The sequence below is a fragment of the Lonchura striata genome, chromosome 20 (genome assembly GCF_046129695.1).
Source record: "Lonchura striata isolate bLonStr1 chromosome 20, bLonStr1.mat, whole genome shotgun sequence".
Classification (NCBI taxonomy): Eukaryota; Metazoa; Chordata; class Aves; order Passeriformes; family Estrildidae; genus Lonchura; species Lonchura striata.
Window position 1 is genome coordinate 9,655,118 of NC_134622.1, and position 22,402 is coordinate 9,677,519.

The 22,402-nt window shown below is 42.5% G+C and overlaps 1 protein-coding gene across 6 annotated transcripts in view; it reads right to left on the reverse strand.

The window, feature by feature from the left end:
• BCAS3 (BCAS3 microtubule associated cell migration factor) overlaps positions 1-22,402 on the reverse strand; it is a 298,857-nt gene that overhangs the window by 99,924 nt on the left and 176,531 nt on the right. Inside the window, exon 24 of one of the 6 annotated variants that reach the window (XM_077787571.1) lies at positions 855-877. The exons of the other annotated variants lie outside the window; for them this stretch is intronic. Within the exon in view, the coding sequence (XP_077643697.1) occupies positions 873-877 (5 nt within the window). The 3' untranslated portion in view covers positions 855-872. Of the gene's footprint in view, positions 1-854; positions 878-22,402 lie in introns of those variants that run through there. 6 annotated transcript variants of the gene reach the window in all.

Here is a 22,402-nt window from a genome sequence, read left to right on the forward strand (position 1 = left end):
CCAAAGGCAGTCCCACAGGATTCAGGAAGCAGAAGGACATCCGAGCTCTCATCCCTGGGAGCTCCGTGGTTTGGGACTCCCGAGCAGCATCAGCAGGGAAATGCCCAGGCTGATCTCCTCCAAGAGAGGCTTCATCTGCTGGGGGGGCATTACAAAACAGCAGAGATCAGTCCTGCCTGATGCAAAGGTTAAGTGATACGAATAACGTTACATAATGTACAACAAAATGTTAATTTGTAAGACTCAAATCAAGGCCGGGATGTGCTGCAACGCACCAACCCCACGACGAGAGGGCAGGAATGAACCAGAGGGCTCTCGAAACACTTCTGCCTCTTAGGCCATTTTTGGTTTATATATTTTGTTTCACTCATCGATAATCTTACAGACAAGGGAAACCATGCTGCTGGGGAAGTACTAAATCACACCAAAAGAGCTAAGGTTTTTAGATGAAACAAGAAGCTGATTACACATGCACTGAGTATAGCAGTCACTAAGCGTTTCTGGATTGCAGGGATAAGATACTCTCTTTGCTTATTACTGCCTCCTTGATCCAAAGAGATTTAAGCAACTGTTTTCAATTAGATGTTTTTAAGCTAGTAAAACTACATCCATAAAGACATATTTATAGAACAACTTAAAACGAGAAGAATTAAAACGACTGCAAAACTGATGAATTCCATTCCCCCACCAACCCTCCCCCCCCCACCCCGAATCATTTACTGACCATTAACGAGCAAAAAGCACTGCAATTCTAAGAATTAATCCAGTGTTGCAAAATTAAATCAGATACACTAGGAGGGATAATGACAAACTGGTGGCTCCAGCGTTGTCAGTTTGCGGGTGATACAAGTTCAAGTCGTCTGTGCTAGTGGTCACTCTGTTGGAACAAACATGAACATAAAAGGGAACATTAAAAGTGCAGCAGCACCAACTGAATCAATTCTGTTGCTGAGGACGCAGGCTCAGAAGTGAACAGGGTAAATATTGCATTTTAGAAAGGAGCTGCCCAGTTCCACGACTGCGAGACCTCAGCGCATGGAAATAAAGGAAGAGGCAGCAATGGAAGTAAATGAAGGGACAGGATCCTCATTTCCCTCTAAATTCCAGAGCACAAGAGCCTGGCAGCGTGGCTGTGCCACACATGACTGCTTTCAGCCCCGGGAACCCATGAGGAATATTCTGAGAGCTCCAGGAACAAAACTGAGCTTTCATAGTTTTCATCCGACAGCTGCTTAAACAAAATTTGCCTAAAACGCTCTGCAGCATGTGACTGGAAATGCCTGCAGGATGAGTTGCCTCCTCTCTGGCCCTGCAGAACACAGAGCCATGGCAGAGCTTTGGGATGGTCACAGCCACGAGCAGGGACAGCCTCACCTCTGCCAAAGCCATCAGCTGCTCACTGACATCTCTCTTTTATACCTGCCTGGCCCACGTTGCAGACAGAACACCTGGCAAGGAAAGCCCCACTCCAGTCCTGCCTCCTCCTGCTGCTAAATCCATCTGAAGAAGCTCGAGGCATCCAAAATTTTATCTTCCTTAAATTTCCCTACAAGCTCAGTTTGTTCCTACCTAAGCACATCGCCATGAAAACACTTAACAGTGGAATGACTTGGAGATTCAAATACATCACTTAAACATACATGTTTTATACGTTTAACACCCTTCAGAATCAGGCCATAAATACAAATGGATGTTACAAAGCATGACCCAGAGTCTCAGTCTGTCACTGTGGTCTTGGCCTGGGCACCCGGGGTGATGAGTGCTGTGCTCTGGACCTGGGAACCTCAGAGGAGCACAAGAGACATTTTCTTTTCCCTCTTGTTTTTAAATTTGCATTTTCTCCACGTGCTGAAGAAGCACAGGCAACATAAAGAAACTTTAGCCATTATTTTGGGTGACTGAACCCAGAGTTACACACAAGTTCTATTTTTAAGGGAACTCTTTAATCCTGAAGTAAGGAAGTGCCCTTTGGCTATGCAGCACCTTGCCTGTCTCCACATAGGTGGGATAAAACCATATTTGGGAATAAAGGAAAGGAGACAGGGAGGATTCAAGCAGTGACATAACCTGTGCAACTGCAGGCTGGTTTCTGCTCCATGATGTTCAAGAAACAGCTGCAGTGATGAATTCACCCCTGAAGTCTCTGCATTGATCCTGCACAGACCAAAGCCACAGGACAGGCAGATCCTCACACATCTTCTGGAACCACTTTGTGCATCCAGATGAGCCACGGGATCATTTAGGTTGGGAAAGACCTCTAGGACCATGGAGTCCACCATCAGAGGCATAATTACATCAGATTTCCCCTTCTGAATGAACGTGTCTCTGACCCTCTGACTTCTGATTGGTTTTGAGCATGTTTAGAATGTGTTAATTACATTTAATTAATTATAGGAATATTACATTTTGGTTTATGGGAAATTCAGGAATGACCAGGCCAAAGCAATGCCTTCCATTCACCAAGTGCTGTTCTGCAGGGTAAAGGATGGCTGGTGTGAGCAAAAGCTACAGGATAAAATCAAAAGCCAAGTTTCACACGATTACATCCAAATTGGCAGAGCAAATCCAGGAGATAGAAGTGAACATAAAAGCAAGTGAAATAACACGGACAGAGAGGCAGCAAACAACCTTGCCTAAGGCACAACACTAATGCCAGACTAACTTCAAAGCAGCCACTGAACCAGCACAGGTGACAAACAATCTGCATAAAAATAAGTCTAAAGCAGCACTGGCTCCTTTTCCTTCCCTTAATCCCTTCTGCTCTTGCTCATTTCAACTCTTTTTTTTTTTTTTTCATTTTAGACATGGAACAATGTATATAAATGAAAATTCAGATTTTGGCTACAAGTTTCCTCAAATAAACTCAGCAAAGAGAAGCCCACCACGTCAGAGGCTTTACTCTGCCTATTTCATTTTCTTTTGCTCATTGTAATTTATAATGAACCGCTTCCACAGTAAGCTGACTCAGGGAAAAACCACTCTGAAAGGCATCAGCTACTGATGAATTGTTTGTATTAATTAAGTTAGAGAAACAAAAGCCACAGTGGTTTTCAGTGCTGCAACTTGCAGCAGAACCCACAAGCTTGGAGATAGAAAGTGTGAAAGTCACAGCTCTGCTCTGAACATCTCCATTTCTTTACTGAGGGGCTGAAATTCCACAGACAAGAGGTTTTTTCCTCTCTCTTAACCTAAAGATTTGGTCCTTTGAGCAGCTGCTTTGGACTTAAGAAAGCACCACCAAAACCTTGCTTTTACTGCATTAAAACCTGAAATAATGGGTATTGAGCAGAAGTAGCTTTTATAAACCCTGATATTTGAGAGGTTCAGCCTGCACAGGGCTTTGCTAGAGAAGAGTGGATGGAAGAATAGAGTTAAGAAAAGCATTTAATCCTGCTGAGTGCCAAAGACCTTTGGCTTTTCCTTTTAAGTTTGAGCAGCCAAGAGTTTTAAGTTGTATTTTCCCTCAGAGGATGTGGCCATTGAGGAAAATCTCTGGGTTTTGGACACCTCTTGATCCTGGGACATCACACCAAGGAAGGTGGGGATCCCTTGCTGGGATTTCTTCCCTTAAACATGCAGCTGGTGAAGAAATAAAAAATTTTCAATAATAAAACTTTGGGATTCCCTTCTTTAAGCTAGAATCCTCTTTGAATAGTGACATTTTGTATCATGAGCCTCTGCCTTTGTCCATCAGCTCTTCTTCTGCTCACTCACTCACCACCATTTTATCCAATCTCATGCATCTTTCATGGAAAGAGGAAAAATTCCCTAAAATTTGCACATGCAATCCAAAGTTATCTTATTCACACAGTTAGGACATGCTTTTTCATGCACTGCTGGTTACTGGAAAGTTTAACTTTTGTTAGAGGATAGAAATAAAACAAAACAGGAAAGTGCGTATTTTTCTTACTTATTTCAAGTGTACATATTTTGGGTAATTTTATTTTTTCCCCATGACACAGAATAGAGACTCTTCTTGGAGACTGTAATAGCCCTCAGAGTGTTTTCCAGCAAGAATGCAAAAAAGAAACACTTTTGCTGGAGAAGTCATGGAAACTGGTAAATTGAAGACACAAGCCCTCATTGAAAACCTATAATTTTTTAATTAAATTTACATGTCAGTGGATCTTTTGAGCTTGGCCTGTGTGTTTTTTATAATGTACGTTTCTCGTGCTTTTTCCCATGGGTATTTCTGCACTATTTCCAAACTGGGATTACTCAAGTTGAAGTGTGATAAAGGGCACATTATAGTTATATTAAGCAAAATAGGGAGGAGAAAGCTTTTCCATAGTGCAAAGAAAGCTGTTCTGCAAGCCTCATTTCTGGTAACAAGCAGAGCAAGGCAACCACTCAGCTAGAAACTGCTGCCATCAAACCCAGGCTTTGTCCTGAGGGAAGGGAAAAGGGAAAAGGGAAAAGGGAAAAGGGAAAAGGGAAAAGGGAAAAGGGAAAAGGGAAAAGGGAAAAGGGAAAAGGGAAAAGGGAAAAGGGAAAAGGGAAAAGGGAAAAGGGAAAAGGGAAAAGGGAAAAGGGAAAAGGGAAAAGGGAAAAGGGAAAAAGGAAAGGAAAGGAAAGGAAAGGAAAGGAAAGGAAAGGAAAGGAAAGGAAAGGAAAGGAAAGGAAAGGAAAGGAAAGGAAAGGAAAGGAAAGGAAAGGAAAGGAAAGGAAAGGAAAGGAAAGGAAAGGAAAGGAAAGGAAAGGAAAGGAAAGGAAAGGAAAGGAAAGGAAAGGAGGGCATGTCAGCTCGGAGAGGCAGAAAAGGTTTTTCACAGCAGCTATTTGCAACCCTCCAAGGAGCTGCAGAAGCTGCCCATTAAAACCCTGTTAAAACACTTCTGATGTTGTCAGCAGTGGAGAGCTGAAATAGCACAGTGATCACTGAGATACTATCTGCCTCAAGCAGTTCAGTGGTACTGTCAATAATATGAGCAAGGAGGTACAAGATGAGCAACAACCTAATTCCTGCATCAAAATTTCATAAACTCCCTCAGCTGGTAAACACTAGAGATGTGGGCAAACACAGGCCAGCCAATAAACCACCCAGGAAAGATGACCTCTGGTCTGGAATCGTTCCCAAAAGCTTTGAAACTTTAAGTTAATTTACACTTTGAAAGCAAAGCAGAGTGATGGTGAGGGGAAGGCAGGAGGGGTGAGGTGATGCCTCTCCCATCAGTGCTCCCGAGCTGCTCCTCAGCTCCACACTCCTGACAGTGCCCAAAGAAAAAACACAGCAACACTTTTAGGCATACACCCTTCCAAATATCCTAGGCTAGAGTTTCTCCCCACTTTCCCCTGCTTTAATTTTTGATTTATCTGCAGTGCTAGTTCCTTGGATAATTTCTGCAAGTGTAGTTTTACCAGGTAGGAAAACTTGCCACTTCTTGAGGAAAGCTCCTTGTTTGAAAACAGACCTCCTGATGTGCCAGGGTGCTAAAACTGTGAGTAATGACAGCAGGATCATCTACTTCTCTGCTACTCTGTGCTCCTAAGGGCTACTCACAGTGAGTAATGGCTGGAGAAACAGGGCCAAGGTGAAGAGTTATTTATAATACAGTGGCCACTGAGTAAGAGCTCAGCTATGAATTCACTGCTCTGGCTATGATTTCGTGAGAAAACAAACAGAGCCAGCTTTTGGGTTTCAACTTTTAAAAGTTATACACACACTGTAAACTAGCAAAGTTGATTTAGGAAGGATTGGGGTGGTTATTTATATAGCAACCATGGCAGAGATTGTGTGCACCTCAGGTGGGTGTGGGATGAGCAGAGATGCTTCAGTTCCTTAGGTGCTTCCTCAGGGTGCCTGTGGCAGGCAGGGGAACTCCCAGACTTGACTTAAACCAGTCTCAGATGCTTCCCCCTTTTTCTGCAATAAATATCCACTGCAGAGAGCCAAAAGGCAGAGTTTGCTGGAAATCAAGCAAAGAATCAGACTGTCACCTGCTCAGCAGTGCTGGGGTTAGGGGTCAGAATAACCCTCCACTTTTTAATAGGATGTGCCAAGGGTCTCAAAACCAGCTCCTGTCAGCTGCACCCTGCATCTGCAGAGATCCAGCACGCTCAGGAATATTTCTGAATTGTTTCTGTCAGCCCAGAATGAAGAAAAGGAGTAGTAATATATTTGGCCATTTAACAAAAAAAAAAAAATAAAAAGGAGTTGGGAAATTGGGGAAACAAACTGGGATAACAGGATTAAGCTCAGCACTCCTGAATTTCCTACACAGAAACATGTGATTTCCCAGTGCACCCTGAAGAATAAATGGATATTTTCCAACTCCCACATTACAGGTCATGACTTCCTGGTGCTAATTTGGATTCTGCTGAGGAACTTTTTATCGACTGGAGTTCGGAGAGCAAGGCACAGCAGAGACTTTGGCTTGGCACTGTGCACTTGAAGGCTGGTTTACAGAAAACTCTGGTTTTCACCCCACAAGGACATATGGCTCAGCTTTGGGATGGAAGCAGACACTCGGAAAACCAGAAGGGACAACTCCCCAATTTAATTCTGAATTGCAAACACAAAAGGGATGGTTTCTTAGGGGATTTTTAAACCAACTGCCAGCTTTGCTATCTGCTGTGCTTCCAATTTGGAGTGTCCAAGGGGGATATTTTCACCCTGACACATGAGTTATACATCAAATTAAGCTCTCCCATCTTTTTGGCAAGGAGTTGGTTATTTTAGTGCCACTGAGCTCTTTGCAAATGACCAAACTTCCTCTTGGATAAGCCCTGAGCTCAGATGGAGCCACCTGAAAAGTCTGATTAAAAACCTACAAATCTTAAAACTAAGTATCTTGTACTTTTTTACATGTCTGACGATTTCAACAAAGTTGTCTTTTCCCCTTTCTTTATCTAAAAGAAAATGAAAACCATTCAGTGTAGAGAGAAGGAATACAAAGAGTAATGACAGCCTCGCTCTCACGAGCCTGAAGTTAAATACCTGCCTTTGTACAACTGTTCCCCTCCTTTTATTAGCTAAATATTGTGGCACCAGAGCACCAAGAATAAAATTACAACCATTTGAGATGAGTGTAACTTTTACAAGAGTCAGATATCCCCCAACAAGCCGACAGTCAATAACCCAGCACAAATTAACTCTGGCAAATAATAGGTGTGTTGACCCTAAATTCATGAGGCAATAAAACCTACCAACAGCCTGTTGTTTTTAAAATGCTCAGCCACTTCTCAAAGACAATATAGTTTTTGTTTGCGAGCAAGAAGATCATTAATTAGGAAAGCTTTTAAAGGAAGTTTTAGTATCATTAGCAAAAGCTAATGGGAAAATAAATTAGGTTACAACATCTGACACCAAGTTTGGAAAAGAAAGGCACTAAAAATCCTTATATGTCCCAAGAATAGCACCCTTCTCCACAGACCTCCATAATCACAATAAAAAATTGAAATTTCCTCCATTTCTTGTTGCATTTTGAGTTAGACACACGTTGCTGCCAAACACTGCAGTCCCAGAGATATAATCTGAACCAACTTTGTTCACCCCTCCAACTCCACCACAGTGAAAATACCCTTAGAAACACAATCTAAGAATCTGTTCTTCCCAATTTGCTTTTTTTATCTGAGAGGTTTTTCAAGTACAGTAAAACTCAGGTAGAGTTGTCCTGTTGTAAATTCCTGTGCGAATTCTTATTCCTTGAACGAAAAAACCAATTTTCTAAGTATTTTGAGATTCTGTTTAAAAAAAAAATAAATTAAATAATATGCTATGAAATGTGGCCTAAAATATTTTATGGCTTGGAGGAAAATTTTCTTTTCCCTTGCCCTGGATGCTTTGCTCAGAGACGCCACAATGTCTGTCAAACAATTGTTGCATACGAAGGAAGGCACATAATGACATTGTCCATTATTTCAACCATGGCAGCTGAGGAATTATGAAAGATTTATACGTATTTCATATTAAAACTATTTAGGAAATGTCACATAGCACAGCAAAAAACCATGGGCATGTTATTGAGAGGGCAGCAGGCTCAGCACAGAGCTCTCAGGATGCCCAGCCAGAGCAAACTCTGCAAGCAAAGGGTTTGCAGGGCCATAAAACCCTACAGTGACACAACCTTCTTCTGGTTTCCTACTTAGAAAACACAGAATTTAAATATTATTTAATTTAAACAGGAAGGTGTGCAGAAAGTAAAATGAAATATTAATAACATTTAAAAAATTGGAAAATTAATGGAGGTAATTAAAACTGCAACAGCTCAGGACATGCTACCCTCGTTCCTGGACAGGCTGCCTAATTTAAACAGAAGATGCATTTTCCTCTTCCCTTTTGCTTCAAGCTTTGCTTCTATGAGAAGTCAAGTAATTAACTTGCCAAGGGAAGAAATTTTCCTCTTCAATACCTTTAAATTTGTGTAAAGCAAAATTGTACAAAATGCTGATGCAAGCCCCAAGGGAGTGTGGAGCTCACCCCTGCCAAGGCCACCTTAAATCCACCCCGAGCTGCTGCTGGCTCTGGCTGTCCCTGGGATGCACCAGGGCCCAGGTTCCTCCTGCTGGGATGGAGTTTATCCACAGGAAATAAGAAGGGAAAATTCATGCTCAGCTGCTTAATGGGAACTGACGTGGCCTCTCCAGAGAGGGAGGAACTTTGGATGTCAGGCAGGTTAGCACAGGGCAAGCAGACGGTCAATAAAATATTCAATAAAGGACTCTGATATGATAGAGCTAATATTGTGGAAAAAGCCAGAAGTCCTTTTTTTGAATTTTTTTTGGTGATAAAACATGCTTAAAATGGTGGTTAAAATGGTCTATACAATATTAACCTCCTGAAGCTTGAAAATAATTGTGGCTGGGTTTTGAATTTGTTGGAGAAGCTAAAAACAACTAAAAGCTTGTGCAGCACATGATACATTTCTGGGCACGGGCAAAATGGGTAATTCAGAATAAGGGCACTGAGGTTTTTACAAAATCTGTAAAAAATTATCTCAAACCCAATCTTTAATTAATAAAAAGAAAAAGAGTATCTACTGATCACCAAATCCACAGGATACTCGGGAAAACGGGCACAAACCTCTCCCAGGATCCCAGCAGAGATCCTGAGCCGAGTCCCAGGGCTTGCTCCTCTCCTCCCCAGCAGATCCAACCTGCTGCTCACGTTCCCAAGCAGAATTCCAGCTGCATTTCCTCTCTGAGCAACTCTTCCATGCCCTGCAGTTTTGCCCCACAGCACCAGCCTGGAGGGGGTGGTAGGAAAGCCCCAGAGGGATCAGGGAGCAGCCAGCCGTGAGCAGGGAATCCCTGCAATCATTCTGATGAAGCTAAATCTTGGGAGTTTACATAAAAGGAAAATTAAATCAAGCACTGGAGTGGATTGGAAAGAAATGCACCAGGAGATGGATAAAGTTAATCACGTTTCATGGAGGCTGATGCTGACCTACTCAGCCTTGCCTTGGAGATCCCCTGCACTGCTGAAGTTTCATTATTTGGGAGCACAGAGCACAGGGCTGTGGCAGCTGCCCTGAGTTCCTGCAGTGCTTTCTGTGTGCAGACTGCAGGGAAATCCCACCTCAGCCCTGCAGCACCACTGCTGGGATGGGAATGCAGGGAGGCAGGGCTCTGCACGGTCACCTGGAGATTCCCAAACTCTGGCCCTGACCTTCAAACCCTGCACTCGGGGAAAAACTTCACCTCAGTGAAACGATGGCAGCAAAATTTCACTGTTACATCCCAGCAGAGAATCACTGAGGTTGGAAAAGCCCTCTGAGATCACCAAGCCCAACTGTTCCACTGCCAAAGCCACCAGGCACCCGCGTCCCCAAGTGCCACATCCACACATCCTCCAAATCCCTGCTGGGATGGGGACTCCACCACTGCCCTGGGCAGCTGTGCCAGTGCTCTGACATATTCACAGCAAGCCCAAAGCCTCCTCAGTGGCCTGGCAGGAGCCAAAATTCTGGCACACACCAGCTGCTGGGTGTTCTGGGGATGTACTCGGCCCATAGGGCCCTGTGTTGACTATTGGAATTCTAGCTGACATTTATAATTTAAGAAATTGAGTTGTATTTCTCAAAAGGTAGTGCTGGAGAAAATGTATCCTGTTAACTCCTGCTTTAACCAGTATCAGCTACGCAAACCACGCAGTCTCCTGATGAAGGAGAAAAGATTAGGATATGAATCTGTCAAGTTTGGAATATTTTTTTCTGTATAGCTCTGTTAAATCACTGAGGACAGTAACGCTTCAGTATGTTCTGAGAATAGCTCATTTGTTCTTTATTTCAGTGTTACAGAAAAGATTATTTGCAACTATTCACTTCCTTACAAAATATTCAGATTCTTCAATGAAAAGCGTTTCCCACATTGTGGAGCCACCCACACAGCTCCATTTGAATGTGAATGAAAAGCTCTGCTTGATGCTGCTGAATATGTTAACCTCTCCTGGATCCCCAGCCCTGCTGAGCCACTCTGCTCGTGCATCTGCACAAGGAGCAGTGTGGAAAACAAGCTGGATTCTGTTGGACAAATAAAGACAACAAAGGCATCAGATGATTATGACTGAAATATCCTAATCTGTGCCTCAAGTTGTTTCATTTCTGGCAAGCTAACCCCGAACTTCAGCTTACTAGGAATTAATTTTAATGTGCAACAGATCATAATCAGTAATGGGATATGAAACATTTTCCCTTCTACTTTGGGCTGCTGTTGTCAGCTTTGCCCAGTTTTAACTCAATCAGAAACCATCAGCAGTTAATGACCAGCTCGTGGTCAGTATGAAGCAGCCTGGTGGTTGAAGTCCTTTCCCCAGCCACACTGTCACAATGAGCACTCACACAGCAAGCTAAACCAAATTTTTGAGGGAACATTTGTTCCAATCCTTGTGTCTTTGTTAGAAAAGTGCAGTATGCACTGTAGTGCTGCTTTTTGAAATGTCACCTTGGTTTGTCACCACCCCGACACCCCAAATCACTTGGTCACACACAATCCTTGTGTGTGATGCTCAGCGAGGACAGGAGGGGCAGGACACTGCTGGGTACAGCTTACAAATTCCAACTCCCACAGGAAAACTTCTAAACCAGCAAAACTTTCTGTGTGCTCTCTCCCATTTACTGAATGGTTTTAAACCTGAACTACACCTCTGCTTTCAGCCTCATCTGCGGGAGGACCCTGGGGGCACACCAGGGTCACCTGCCCCGGCGCTGTCCCCACGGAACACCCAACACTGAGCTCCTCCTGCACAGCCACCAGCCAGGCCACCAGCAGGTACCTCCCCAGCAAGCATGGACACGGATCCATGGATTCATGCCAGGATGAACCCATCCAGAGCGTCCAAATAACATCAAACCACCCTTGGGATGTGACCAAACGTTCTGCACGCTCTCGTTCTCCCGAGCGCAGCACGACTGGGCCGTCAGCTCTTCCAAGCCTCGATTTCCTTCCCCAATTTTCCTGCTTTCCCTCTCACACATGCCTGGATGTGAATCCCAAGGAGGTGCACGAGGCTGAGGTATCACTTTTGTTTCACTGGGAAATTCAACTTTTCCATCTGGCCCTCCCCTCCCTGCAGCACCCGCCCGGCTCCTTTAGGGGATCACTAAAAGAGATGGCAAAGCTCTGAAGAAATTCAGAGGGGGAAAGAAATAAAAAGGGAAAAAAAAAAAAAAAAGGCAAGAGAAAGAAAGAGTTGCTCTTCTTTGAGAGCTGGCTGGAGTGCAGAGCTATCTTCATAAATAGACAGGAAACAGAAAAGACTAATGTTGGGCAGATGACAGATCCCTGAATTCAGTTAACTGGCCTTCAAGATATGAACTGTTCTATTAAACATAGAGGCATTATGTTGGTCATCCACTTTAAGCCCAAGAGTGATTAAAATGCTGGCAGAAAATAAAAACTGGCTATTGAAGAGCTTGCCCCGAGGTCCTAATTTCAAATCAAATTTTACAGCGCCGCACAGGAACAATGGCAGCCCAGTACTCCAAGTCTTCTTTTTGTCACTTTGTACAAAGAAACCCCCTCAAACTCTCTCAAAGAACAATGGCCCCTCTAGATTCACAACTACGCCAAGAATGGGCTCAAACCATACAAAAACACATTTTAAAAATACATTTTACACTGCCCTTGACATTTGAGATAAATAGAAGCCAATGCATTGCAATTCCAAGTATTTTTTATATCTTTTCACAATGTGAATTTTTTATTTTCTCCAGTCTACTTGATCTTTGACATTCTGGCCTCTGCAGGAGAAGGACACAGCAGAGCAGTCAAAGAAATTAATTATGCAGATAATTGCATTTTATTAAAATGATTACTGTAGCAGGGAACACCACAAACGACAGCAACAAGGCCCTGGCCCCTTGAAGAAATCAAGAGGACACAAACAGTTCATTTTTAATTGAAAAACTTCTCAGCTATTAACATTTAATTATCTGTTACCGATATATGGCACTAAGTTTAATTAGCATTTTGCTTTGCATCAGGTTGGCTTCTCAGTAAAACCCTCTCTTTTACCCTGATGCAGATTCCCACTTCCTACAGCCCAAGTTTATTTGAATTTGGCAGCCTGGAAACAGCCAGTTGTTTCCCAGTGAACAGCACACAAGACCATATGTTTCAACATTTAAGCAATTTAGAATCAGAGGTATAATTCTGCGTGTCCTTAGCAGAAATTGGACATTAAATACCCGAAGGATGGGAGCTCTACAAGAGATCCAGCCTTTTTTAGCACTTTTCCCATAGCAACAAAACCACTCCACACTACTTGTATCATCCCCTGGAACCACAAGCATGTGGACAGCAGTGCTGAGCTGGCTGCAGTGCTCTCAGTAGCAAGGGACAAGCAATTGGATCCTTTTCCTTTTCTCTTTCCTGCACCTCTCTGCCATCAGGATTCAGCCCAAATTCCTTCTGAAACACGCCCGTGGTCAGGAATTGTACCTGCTTTTTTATGTGTGGACATCTATTTGAGAAGAAGTCATTAATCAGTAATTTCTTTTGCTAAACACGTGGCTTGGGTTGTTCTCTTCGCTTCTGGGGTGATGGACATGACCAGAACTATGGATTTAAATCCAGATATAGCACATCCAGCAGGATGGTGCTGGTTTGTCTACTCTGCTTCTCCTGGTATCAGGTCACACAGCCTCCAAACTGCACAAGAATCTTTTAAAAGCATATTCAGAGAGCAGCAAAAACTCAACGAATCCTGAGAGGGCTCACATCAGTGAACCCATCAGTAAATATTCATTGTTCTAACCACAACAACTGGAAAAAAAAGAGAAGGAAAACGACAATCCAAGATTAAAATTCAGTGATAGCTGCTGGCTGGAGGACAGGCACAAGGCAAAGGGAGGGAAGCCCTGCAGTCCCTCCCAGTGCTGGGGATCACAGGCTGAGCACGGGGCTCCTTCCTCATCCTCATCCTCATCCTCTCCTCATCCTCATCCTGGGCACACAGACCCAGCCCTCAGCATCTGACGCTTCCCCTCCCTGCAGCCACTTTGCTGAGCCTGTGCTGCCTGCCACCGACACTCCATTATTCCCTGATTTTTCACACCCAGCCTGAACAGGGAATCCAGAGTGGGGATGCAGGAGTGCCCTGCTCTGGCAGCCAGGACTGGCACTGCTGCAGCTCTGTGGGGCTGCAACACACTCCACATGGCTTTATTTCCATCCTTTTACTTTTTTCCCCATCCCACTTATGGCTGGGAACTGAAGTAAATGTTCACTTACTTGAATTTATTTAATTTGCATGAAATAAATAATAATTTACTTCAGTATTCAAACCCATTTCCTCCTAGCTTTCATCATAACACTGGCATTAAATAACAGACATTACATTAATAATTATAATTTCTAGACAAAAAGTGTTTTCAAATATTTTTCATCAGTATCTAAAGCTTGTTTTCCTTTGGCAAAGGTTCTTTCTCTTATTTTGACTTGGTAGCCTGGCACAGAAAATTCCCTTTGAATGCCTGAGTGATTCTGAGTGATTAAAACAAGCAAACAAACCCTCCAGAAATAATTCCATTTGTGGGTATTTCCTTTAACAGCATTAATAATCTAATGCATTTAAAAGGAAGATTTAGAATTCTAATTCACTTGTATTTCACAGGATTAAAAATGCAATATATGTAATATAGCCACAGGACAGAAACAGAACCAGATCAAGGAGGTATTTCAACAATATCCATTCCTGTTGTGCAGGAGTTCAATGTCAACACCTCTCCAGGTCATTTAAATTTTACTTCACCAATCTGCAAAATGTAAAGAAAACATTTATTTTCCAGACAGACCTGAAAATATACATTCAGTGGGATACAGCTTAAAGAACAAACTAATCAGGACTAAAAACAAAACTAAGTTCTCACTTGGAACTAGATTTAAATCTAATACCCAGTCCTGAGTCACCTGTACACCCAATAGAGGACCCAACCTGCCCTTAATGTCTTTTCCTTTTGCACCATCAATTGCCAATTTACAAAAAATATTCTATAAAACAGCTCTTTTTATTTCCTTACTCTGAGGCACCAGAGAGAAACGGTATTTCAGAATGAAGAACACTGAAAGGGACTTTTTGCAGGCCAGTATGGCTAGCAGCATTTGCAATCGGAGTGATAAATATGGTAAATAAATATATGTTTTAGAAGGAAAAGAGGGGTCAGAGAGGAATCCCCACTCCTGGGAGCATCTGGCTACCTGGGCAGGAGGAGCCCGTGTGCCCTTCCCCAGGCAGCCCAGGTTACTCTTGTCTCCTTTTCTCCCTAGAAATTCCACCCTGCCCCTGAGAAACTCATCAAAACCAGGCCATTTCCATGAAACATATCTCCACTGTGAAAACATTTAATGAAAACATTCCCATCCCATTCTAATTTTAATTTGCACTAAGTTTCAGTGCAAAGACCAGGCACAGCTGCCTGATTTCCTTCTCCAGAGCGCCCCGAGTTTCAAGTTCCCTACCCAAAATATGAAATTAAATCCGTGGGACTTCAAGGTACATGAGGCAAATTAGCATTTAGGAAAATTAAGTTTTTAATGAAATAAAAATGCCGCATAATATTACTAGACTCTTTGGGTATATCTAATAGTGAGGGTACTAAATAAAGCCTTTACGAGAAAAAAAAATGCACACTGAGGGAAAATAGGACTGTTATTTTTAACACTGATAATTTTGTTTAAAAGAAGATTCCTTCCTGTGTTTCATCATTTTACGTTATGCTCTATTATAGAAACTAATGTGGGAAAAAAAGTTCAGAAAAATCCAGGCCCGGAATATTATGGAAAAAAGAACCACCAAATGTAAAGGTCCTGTAATATTTGGTATCTTCAGATTTTTCTGCACTGGTTCACATGACCCCCAATTTATTTTTAGAAAGGCAGCAATTCCCACTTGGACACGGTGCAATACCTTGTACCCAAATGTTGCTTTGCACAAATAAACCATAGAAAGTGTTGACTTAAAAATAAAACATTGGAAAAGGAGAAAGTTTTTTTTTCTCTGCGAAAATTTCCGGAAAAGCTGTAAACAAAGGCAGGTTTGGCTCGGTGGTTGAGTGGCTCTGTTGAGCTGTTGAGGATGGAGAACATATCAAACCTCACAGAGTGAGGAAATGTTTGTAAAACAGTTAGTAAATCATAGGCAGCAAGGTCACCGTGTTTAACAGCGGGAATGACACTTTGCCAAAACCCCAGCTGGGAAAGGGCGGGGACGCTCACGGCTCCTCGCTCCTTCAGGATTCTTCCCAGCCCCAACTTGGTTTAAAAATCACATCAAACTCTTGGAAAGCAGGGAAAACCCACAGGGTTTCAAAGGGAGGAGCTGTGCCAGGATGACACGCTCATCAATTGGATCATTTCAACACCTGGTTCTGTTTCACCAAACAGAGCTGTGAAATCATCGAGAAATTCTCTGTAAATTGATGCTGCCTGACCTTTTATCTCAGGGATGGAGCTTGGAGCTCTTGCTCTAAATTCCTACACAGAAAGAACCCCAAAAATTCTGAGAACTGGCACGGCCAGAAGGTGAAATCACACATTTTTAAACACACACGCTACAAAACCACGTATGAACAGCAAGAGTTTAACTCATCTGGTGCCAGAAAAGCCAGGGATGGTGATTTGGAGTTGAAAAGTTGTCATGCAATCACTCCACAATATGGAGAGATTTATGGAATGACTCACCTGCTACCGTAGGACCCGAAGCCTGTCCTGGTGCTGGCAGGGGATGCAAAGGAAACACTTAAGCACATACTTGACTCCAGCTCTCTCATGTTTGAAGTTAAGCATGGACCTAAGTGTTCTCCTGGACTAGGGCCTGTATGCTGGACAACCATGATAAAAAAAAAATTCCTTCAAAATTTCTTATATGTGACACCTGTGTTAAAATGCTGGGGTTTAAATGACAGTTTATGATGAATTTTATCAGTGTCCTGTTCCTCTCTTCACCACGTTATGAGACCACACTATCAGGAATTAGGGAAAAAAAGTTGGCCACAGTGATGGAAACACTTTTTGCTTTTTGAGAAGAACCCATAGGGCACTGCTCCTTCCTTTAGGTGGCAGAAAAGGGACACTGCAGTTGGAAGGAGCACTGTTGGTAGGGGAGAGATTAAATAAGAAATAATTTGCTCAGTGCCTGTTAAACCGTAGGTAGGAACTGCCCCATGAAGCCAGTGAAGTTTAATAACAAAGTTAAATGTTCTCCTGCTTCCTACTGGAGGAAAAAGAAGGAATAAAGAAATATTCCATTTGAAAGGGGCAGTTTTTTCTTTTACCCTTTCTGCTTTGCACTATGAATTCTCTCTTTTGGTCTCTTTTGTATAGAGTAAAAGTTTCAGTTAAAATGACTCCTGAATCCAAATCCTACATCTTTTGGACAAACACAGTGTGGTTAAAAGGGTTTTCCTTATCACCAACGCAACCTAACCAAACTCTTAACAATTTTTTGGGTGTTTTTGGGGGTTGGTAAACAGCTAAAGATTTAAACTTTGCCAATAAAACTCACACTGCCCTTAAAGGCATTTCTAGCCCCTTTGCCAGGGGGCTCCAATGCAGGTGTGCATCTGAGGTGTCAAGGAGAAGGAAGGAAATGACTTTTAGCTGCACTCAAGTTATTCTTTTCACTGGTTTTGCTGCTTCAAACCCAAAGATGACTACTAAGGAAAAATATTCACAGTGTAAATTTCAGCCAGGGAAGTGCTAAAGACTAATTAAGGAGTGAAGTAACATTTATAGGAGACTTGTAAGGATCAAGTTAACACCAAATAATAAAAAAAACAGAGGCCAACATTATATATATGCACATGGCAAAGCACTAATTCTTCTGACACTACATTTAGAGAAACAGCAGTTTCTATGTGAATATGATCATATTTAACACAAACTCTACAATCAATGCAACATTAGGAAAAGGAAATTTATCCTAAAGGCAAGGAGAACACCAGAGGTTAGGTTAGTATTACATAAACCTGAGAGTGACTTAAAATAATTAAGCCATAGTAGTGCAACTTCAATCATTTCACCTGCTCTGTTTTAAGAAAAGAGACTTTCTTAAATGGAAAATCTACAGGGAACTGATGGACCTGACTATTAATTAACCAGTCCTGTATGTTGAGCATTTCCATTTGGTTAATCTTCTGGAAAGGAATTACTGTTTCATTTTATGAAATCTTCTTATTTACTCATTCCACGAAGCTTTGGGCATGTCTGCTACTGTGTAGTTTATTTTTCATTCTTTTCTTCTTCTTTGGTCCTTCCTGGTCAGGTTTTGGTCAGTACTATGGATCAGTTGAGCAGTTCAATGAGATTAAATCAACAATATGTTTCAAACTGCCAGTACATAAGTTAAATTTTACCTCCCTTAATCCATCTTATGTGCTTCAGAATTGTGCTCCAAGAACCAGAGATATTAATTAACAGACAATAAATGCACTATTTAACAGCAACAATGTCTGAGGAAAGCTCTTGCTGCCTGATAGAATTCTGTTTAGCACACAACCCTTCCTTCCACTTCTGCATTTGGGATAATCTTGGATATTCATCTGGGGTATTCTTGTGCCTCTCCTGTCTCCAGGATATTTAGGGACTATCCCAACCCTCCCCATCTCCCAGGAACTGGAATTTGTTTATTTGTTACCAACGAGGCTAAAACTGTCCTGCAATACTCTTCAAAAGGGACTGGTGGGGCTCAGGCATTCCCATGGAGTCCTGCTGCTCCAGGTGCTGGCTGCTCCTCGTGGAGAAGCTGCAGATGATTGCAGCTCTGCATCTCCCTTGGCTCAGCCTCAAGGAACATTTCCCTGCTCTCCCTGCTCCAAGCACCACATTTGTTACAGGGAGGAACAATCAGACTTGCTCAGGTTTTTCTAAAGTGGATTGTGTGCCCTGGAAGAGAAGTTGATTTGAGCTGGATTCTGGACTTGGAATTATTCAAGCACATCCTGTGGATGTCACCAGTCCTGGACACCCTACCAGTCACTTCAAGGAATAGACTTGAAATACAAATTTTCTCTCATTTTGCTCTCTGTTTCTATCAAACAGTGTAAAGAAACAAATTTACAACAATTTTCTCACAGCTGGTCCCCATTGTTACTTCTGAGGGTTTCCAGCAATAAAATTGCCACCCTCAGAGAGAATCTTACACATATTCAGCTTTATATACTTCAGTTTTTGTTGTCCAGAGAGCCTTCAATGCAGATGTCTTAATGAGCAATTTTGGGTTTCAGCACAATGCAAGCCTCTGTTTTTAACTTGATACACCATCACCATCTACTGCTTTAAGCTTCTTGTCCCATTCACACTCCACACTCCAACTACTGAGCTCTGTTTCACAAAACTAAACAAGTTGGCACCTGAGAAATTTAACCCTGTCAAGACAGAAGTCCAGCAAAAATCTTCAGAAGAAACAACACTGCTTGGCTTAGATAGAACCCTGTTCTCTTCTCCCCTCCAAGGCTGAATTTCCCATGGAACTCACAGCCTTGTACCTGAACTCATCTTCCAAACCCCACTTCAGAAAGGCAAGAGTTAAGAGAAAAAATAGAGAAAGCAACCACAAAGAAATCAAGTAGCTTATTAATACTTCTATTAATCCTTCTGCCAATCCTTTATGGAATTAGAAGCCCTCCAAACTATACTGGTTTTTATATTCTGATTTTTACGTGCATTCTTTTAAGCTGTATAAGTCTCAATGTATGCTTTTCACTTTAAAAAGTCAAATGACTGTATCTGTGTAAAAATATGTAGTATTTTTTTGAGTAAATGCATTCCTAACTGGCACTGCAAAGCCAATTCAGCTTCCCCCATACCCTGGGTGCTCATTTCTATTTAAAACCAGCCCTCTTGCACCAGTGCCCTTATCTCCAGAGGAGATTGCTGGACAGGCTGGTCGGTGTTTCCAATTTCCTTATATAACAAGGCTCCAATGTCAGGAGGAAGTGGGCAGATACTGGGAAATCAGGGTGGATAAAAAGCACTAGACCCGTAACCCCTGAGGTCAGGAGGTTATGACTTCAGGGCCCAGCAGTAAGGTGGAAGGATGTGTTCAGGTAGCTTGAAATGACCTTGTTTTAGTGCTCTTTTCCAAGAGGAAAAGAGATAAGATCAAATCCAGAAGATTCATATCGCCCACATGAATATATACACACAGCCAACACAAGCTTTACCTCTTATTTTCCACTGTAAATAGTCTCAATGCTCAGAGGTTGAAAATTCTTCTCTCCCCTGTGACTGTGATTTCACAGTTAGAAGAGCTCAGTGCTGCCCAGATATCAAGAGCTTTCTTAACCCTCCTGCCAATAACTGTTCACAGAACCAAAAGATGAATTTGTGTGACCCCAAGTTGTTTTCCAAACCTTGCCAGGCTCGGGGACAGCTGCAGATGGAGAACAGAGCTTTAGCCACACGTGAGGGACTTCATGCACTGCAGGGGCAGCAGACAGCCCCAAAATCCTCTCCCCAGGAATGAAGGAGTAGTGAAATCCCAGTTTTCAGCTTGGATGCTTGAGTAATGACATCATGACCATCAAAGAACCAGCACTACTGGTCAGGATGGCAGGAAACTAAAGGCAGGATGCAAAATTCACAAAACACACCAGCAGCAAGTGTGGAAGGCCTTCCCTGACATCACCGTGTGGATGGCAACGATGCTGAAGGAAAGAACATTTAATGCCAAAGTTTCTGGACAGATAAAGGGTTTGGGTAGGCAGATCAAAACATGCTAAGAGGAGGGGTACAGGTAAAAGCAAATTGTAGGAAGAACAAACTGTATCTGTGATTGAGACCTCAAAGCCACAACCAGCAACTTCTTTGTCTCTACAGTTGAATTTGATGATATGAACAGTCAGAAAACATGAACAGAGCATAAATCTTCACATGATTCTTCAATCTGTCTACAAATGACCATGACATTACATATAAACTATTCCCTGGAATATATCTGCTCCCCTTTGAAAGAGTTAAGGAGTGTATCAGACACCGTGATAAACACAGAAAACCCAGCGTGAATACCAATAAATGCAAGCCTTCCGTCTCGGAAACTCTTCACTTATTTGATTAAGTTAGGTGAAAAACAGAGCAGTCATGCTTGTAGCTTTTCTTCCTTTTTCCTTCCCTCCACTCTTTTTATTCCTAATGCGAATCGGAAGTCTATGTGGAGCAGCCTGGCTACCCCCGGTCTAACCTCCCCATCTGGAAGGGAACTAACCAGCCTTGGGGCTACTTCCAACCCTTCCCAGCTGTTGGCTTGGGGTTTTTTGTTTTTGCGGGCTTGAGAAAGCATATTTATATAAATGATTGCCATATCCTTTGCCAGCTGTTGACCCCGCTCTGGGCCCGGTTGGGGCATGTTTTTCATTTCTGGCGGCCGCAGACCGGGGCTGACCCTGGCGGAGGCAGCGCGTTATGCAAACAGCTTCACGCGCCCCGGCCCGAGCTGCAGCACAATGGGTGCCCAGTGCTGCCCCGGTGTTTCCCTCTGGGCTAAAATCCCCCCGGCTCTGAGCTGGGAGCAGCGCTCAGGAAAAATAAATGATGAGATGCACAGCGCTGGCCCGAGCCTTCCTGTCCCCGGCAGAAGCGCTCGACGCGTTCAGACACTCAAAGTTGAACAAAAACACACGTGGAGAGGCATTTTCATCTCAGATGTAGCTCCCGTTAGCAAAAAGGTTCATGGAAACACACGTGGGAAGGCTTTTTCACTCGGCCACCTCTTATTTGGTAGCAGAAAGTTTCCTGAGCTGAGCTGTCAAAACATTCCTGGACTGGGTTTTCTAGACATGGTTTTCCTCATGTGCAACTGCAAGCTGATGGATCTTCACTGAAGTTCTTGAAAAACTGAAGCTAAATAACAACAACAATAATAATAAATCACAAGGTTCTACTCCAGTAATTTCAAACTTTTAGCTCAAAAGCATTTGAGAAGGAAAACCGCCTTCTCCGTGTCCCAAAGCACTGCTCTGAGTGCATCTGTGTTTCCCCATCACCTGCAGCAATGCTGAAACAGAAGTTTTGAATTCCATTAAACAATTGCCCTGTGAAAAAGGAATTCTCTCAACAAATCCTTCTGAAGCAACAGCAGCCACTCACCTTGGCTGGCACCTCACCAACCAATACTGCTGAAGTTAAATGGGACACAGACAATGAACTCCAGCCAGCCCTCCAACTTTCATAAGCATTATCAGATTTTTTGATAATAAGTAGAGGTGGCATATGTGTTCTGTTTAGTATGCAGAAGAGCCTCATTTTATTCTCAATGCACAGATTTAATTAAAAATAAATTTACTGTTAACGCGTAAAGTGGTGCCAAGATTATCCAAACAGAAGGTTTATGATACTTAATAATTGATAAAGGGAGGGAAATTCACAGATTGCAAGTGATTATTATTTAGCAGGTATGTTTGCAAAGGTGAAAGTGGAATTACAGCCAGCCAAGAGAGGAAAAAAAATTCTTTAGAATTTGTAGAGCTGGGAAAATTTGAATTTAGCACTTTGTGGAAGCATTTGGAATTAAACCGATTTCAGATCCTGACAGTTCGAGCAACTACTCTGGATAATATTGAAAGTATTCAAAGTGTTTTCTCAAACATCAGCTTCAGCCCAAATCCACACAAGGGAGGGGTTATTTTATATATTTTTTTTAATTTGGACACATACAGGAGATCAGCTTCTTTAAGGCGCTGATTCTCCGCTTGGATTTCAAACCAGCTTTAGCACAATGTGCCAGAAATTTCCACAAGTGCTGAGAGAATTAACTGATGGGATCTTTGAAGCCTCTCTATCCCAGATTAACTAATGCAAAATCTGTGAAATCACAGTTCAATCTTCTTTTTTTCCTGGCTGGATGTGTTTGCAGCAGCCACGATGACAAGATGCTCCCAAGCCATCTGGCCCCTCGCACAGGATTTGATTCAGAAAATTAATAGTAACACCATTGGTGTGCACAGATTGCAGCAATCCAGACACGTAG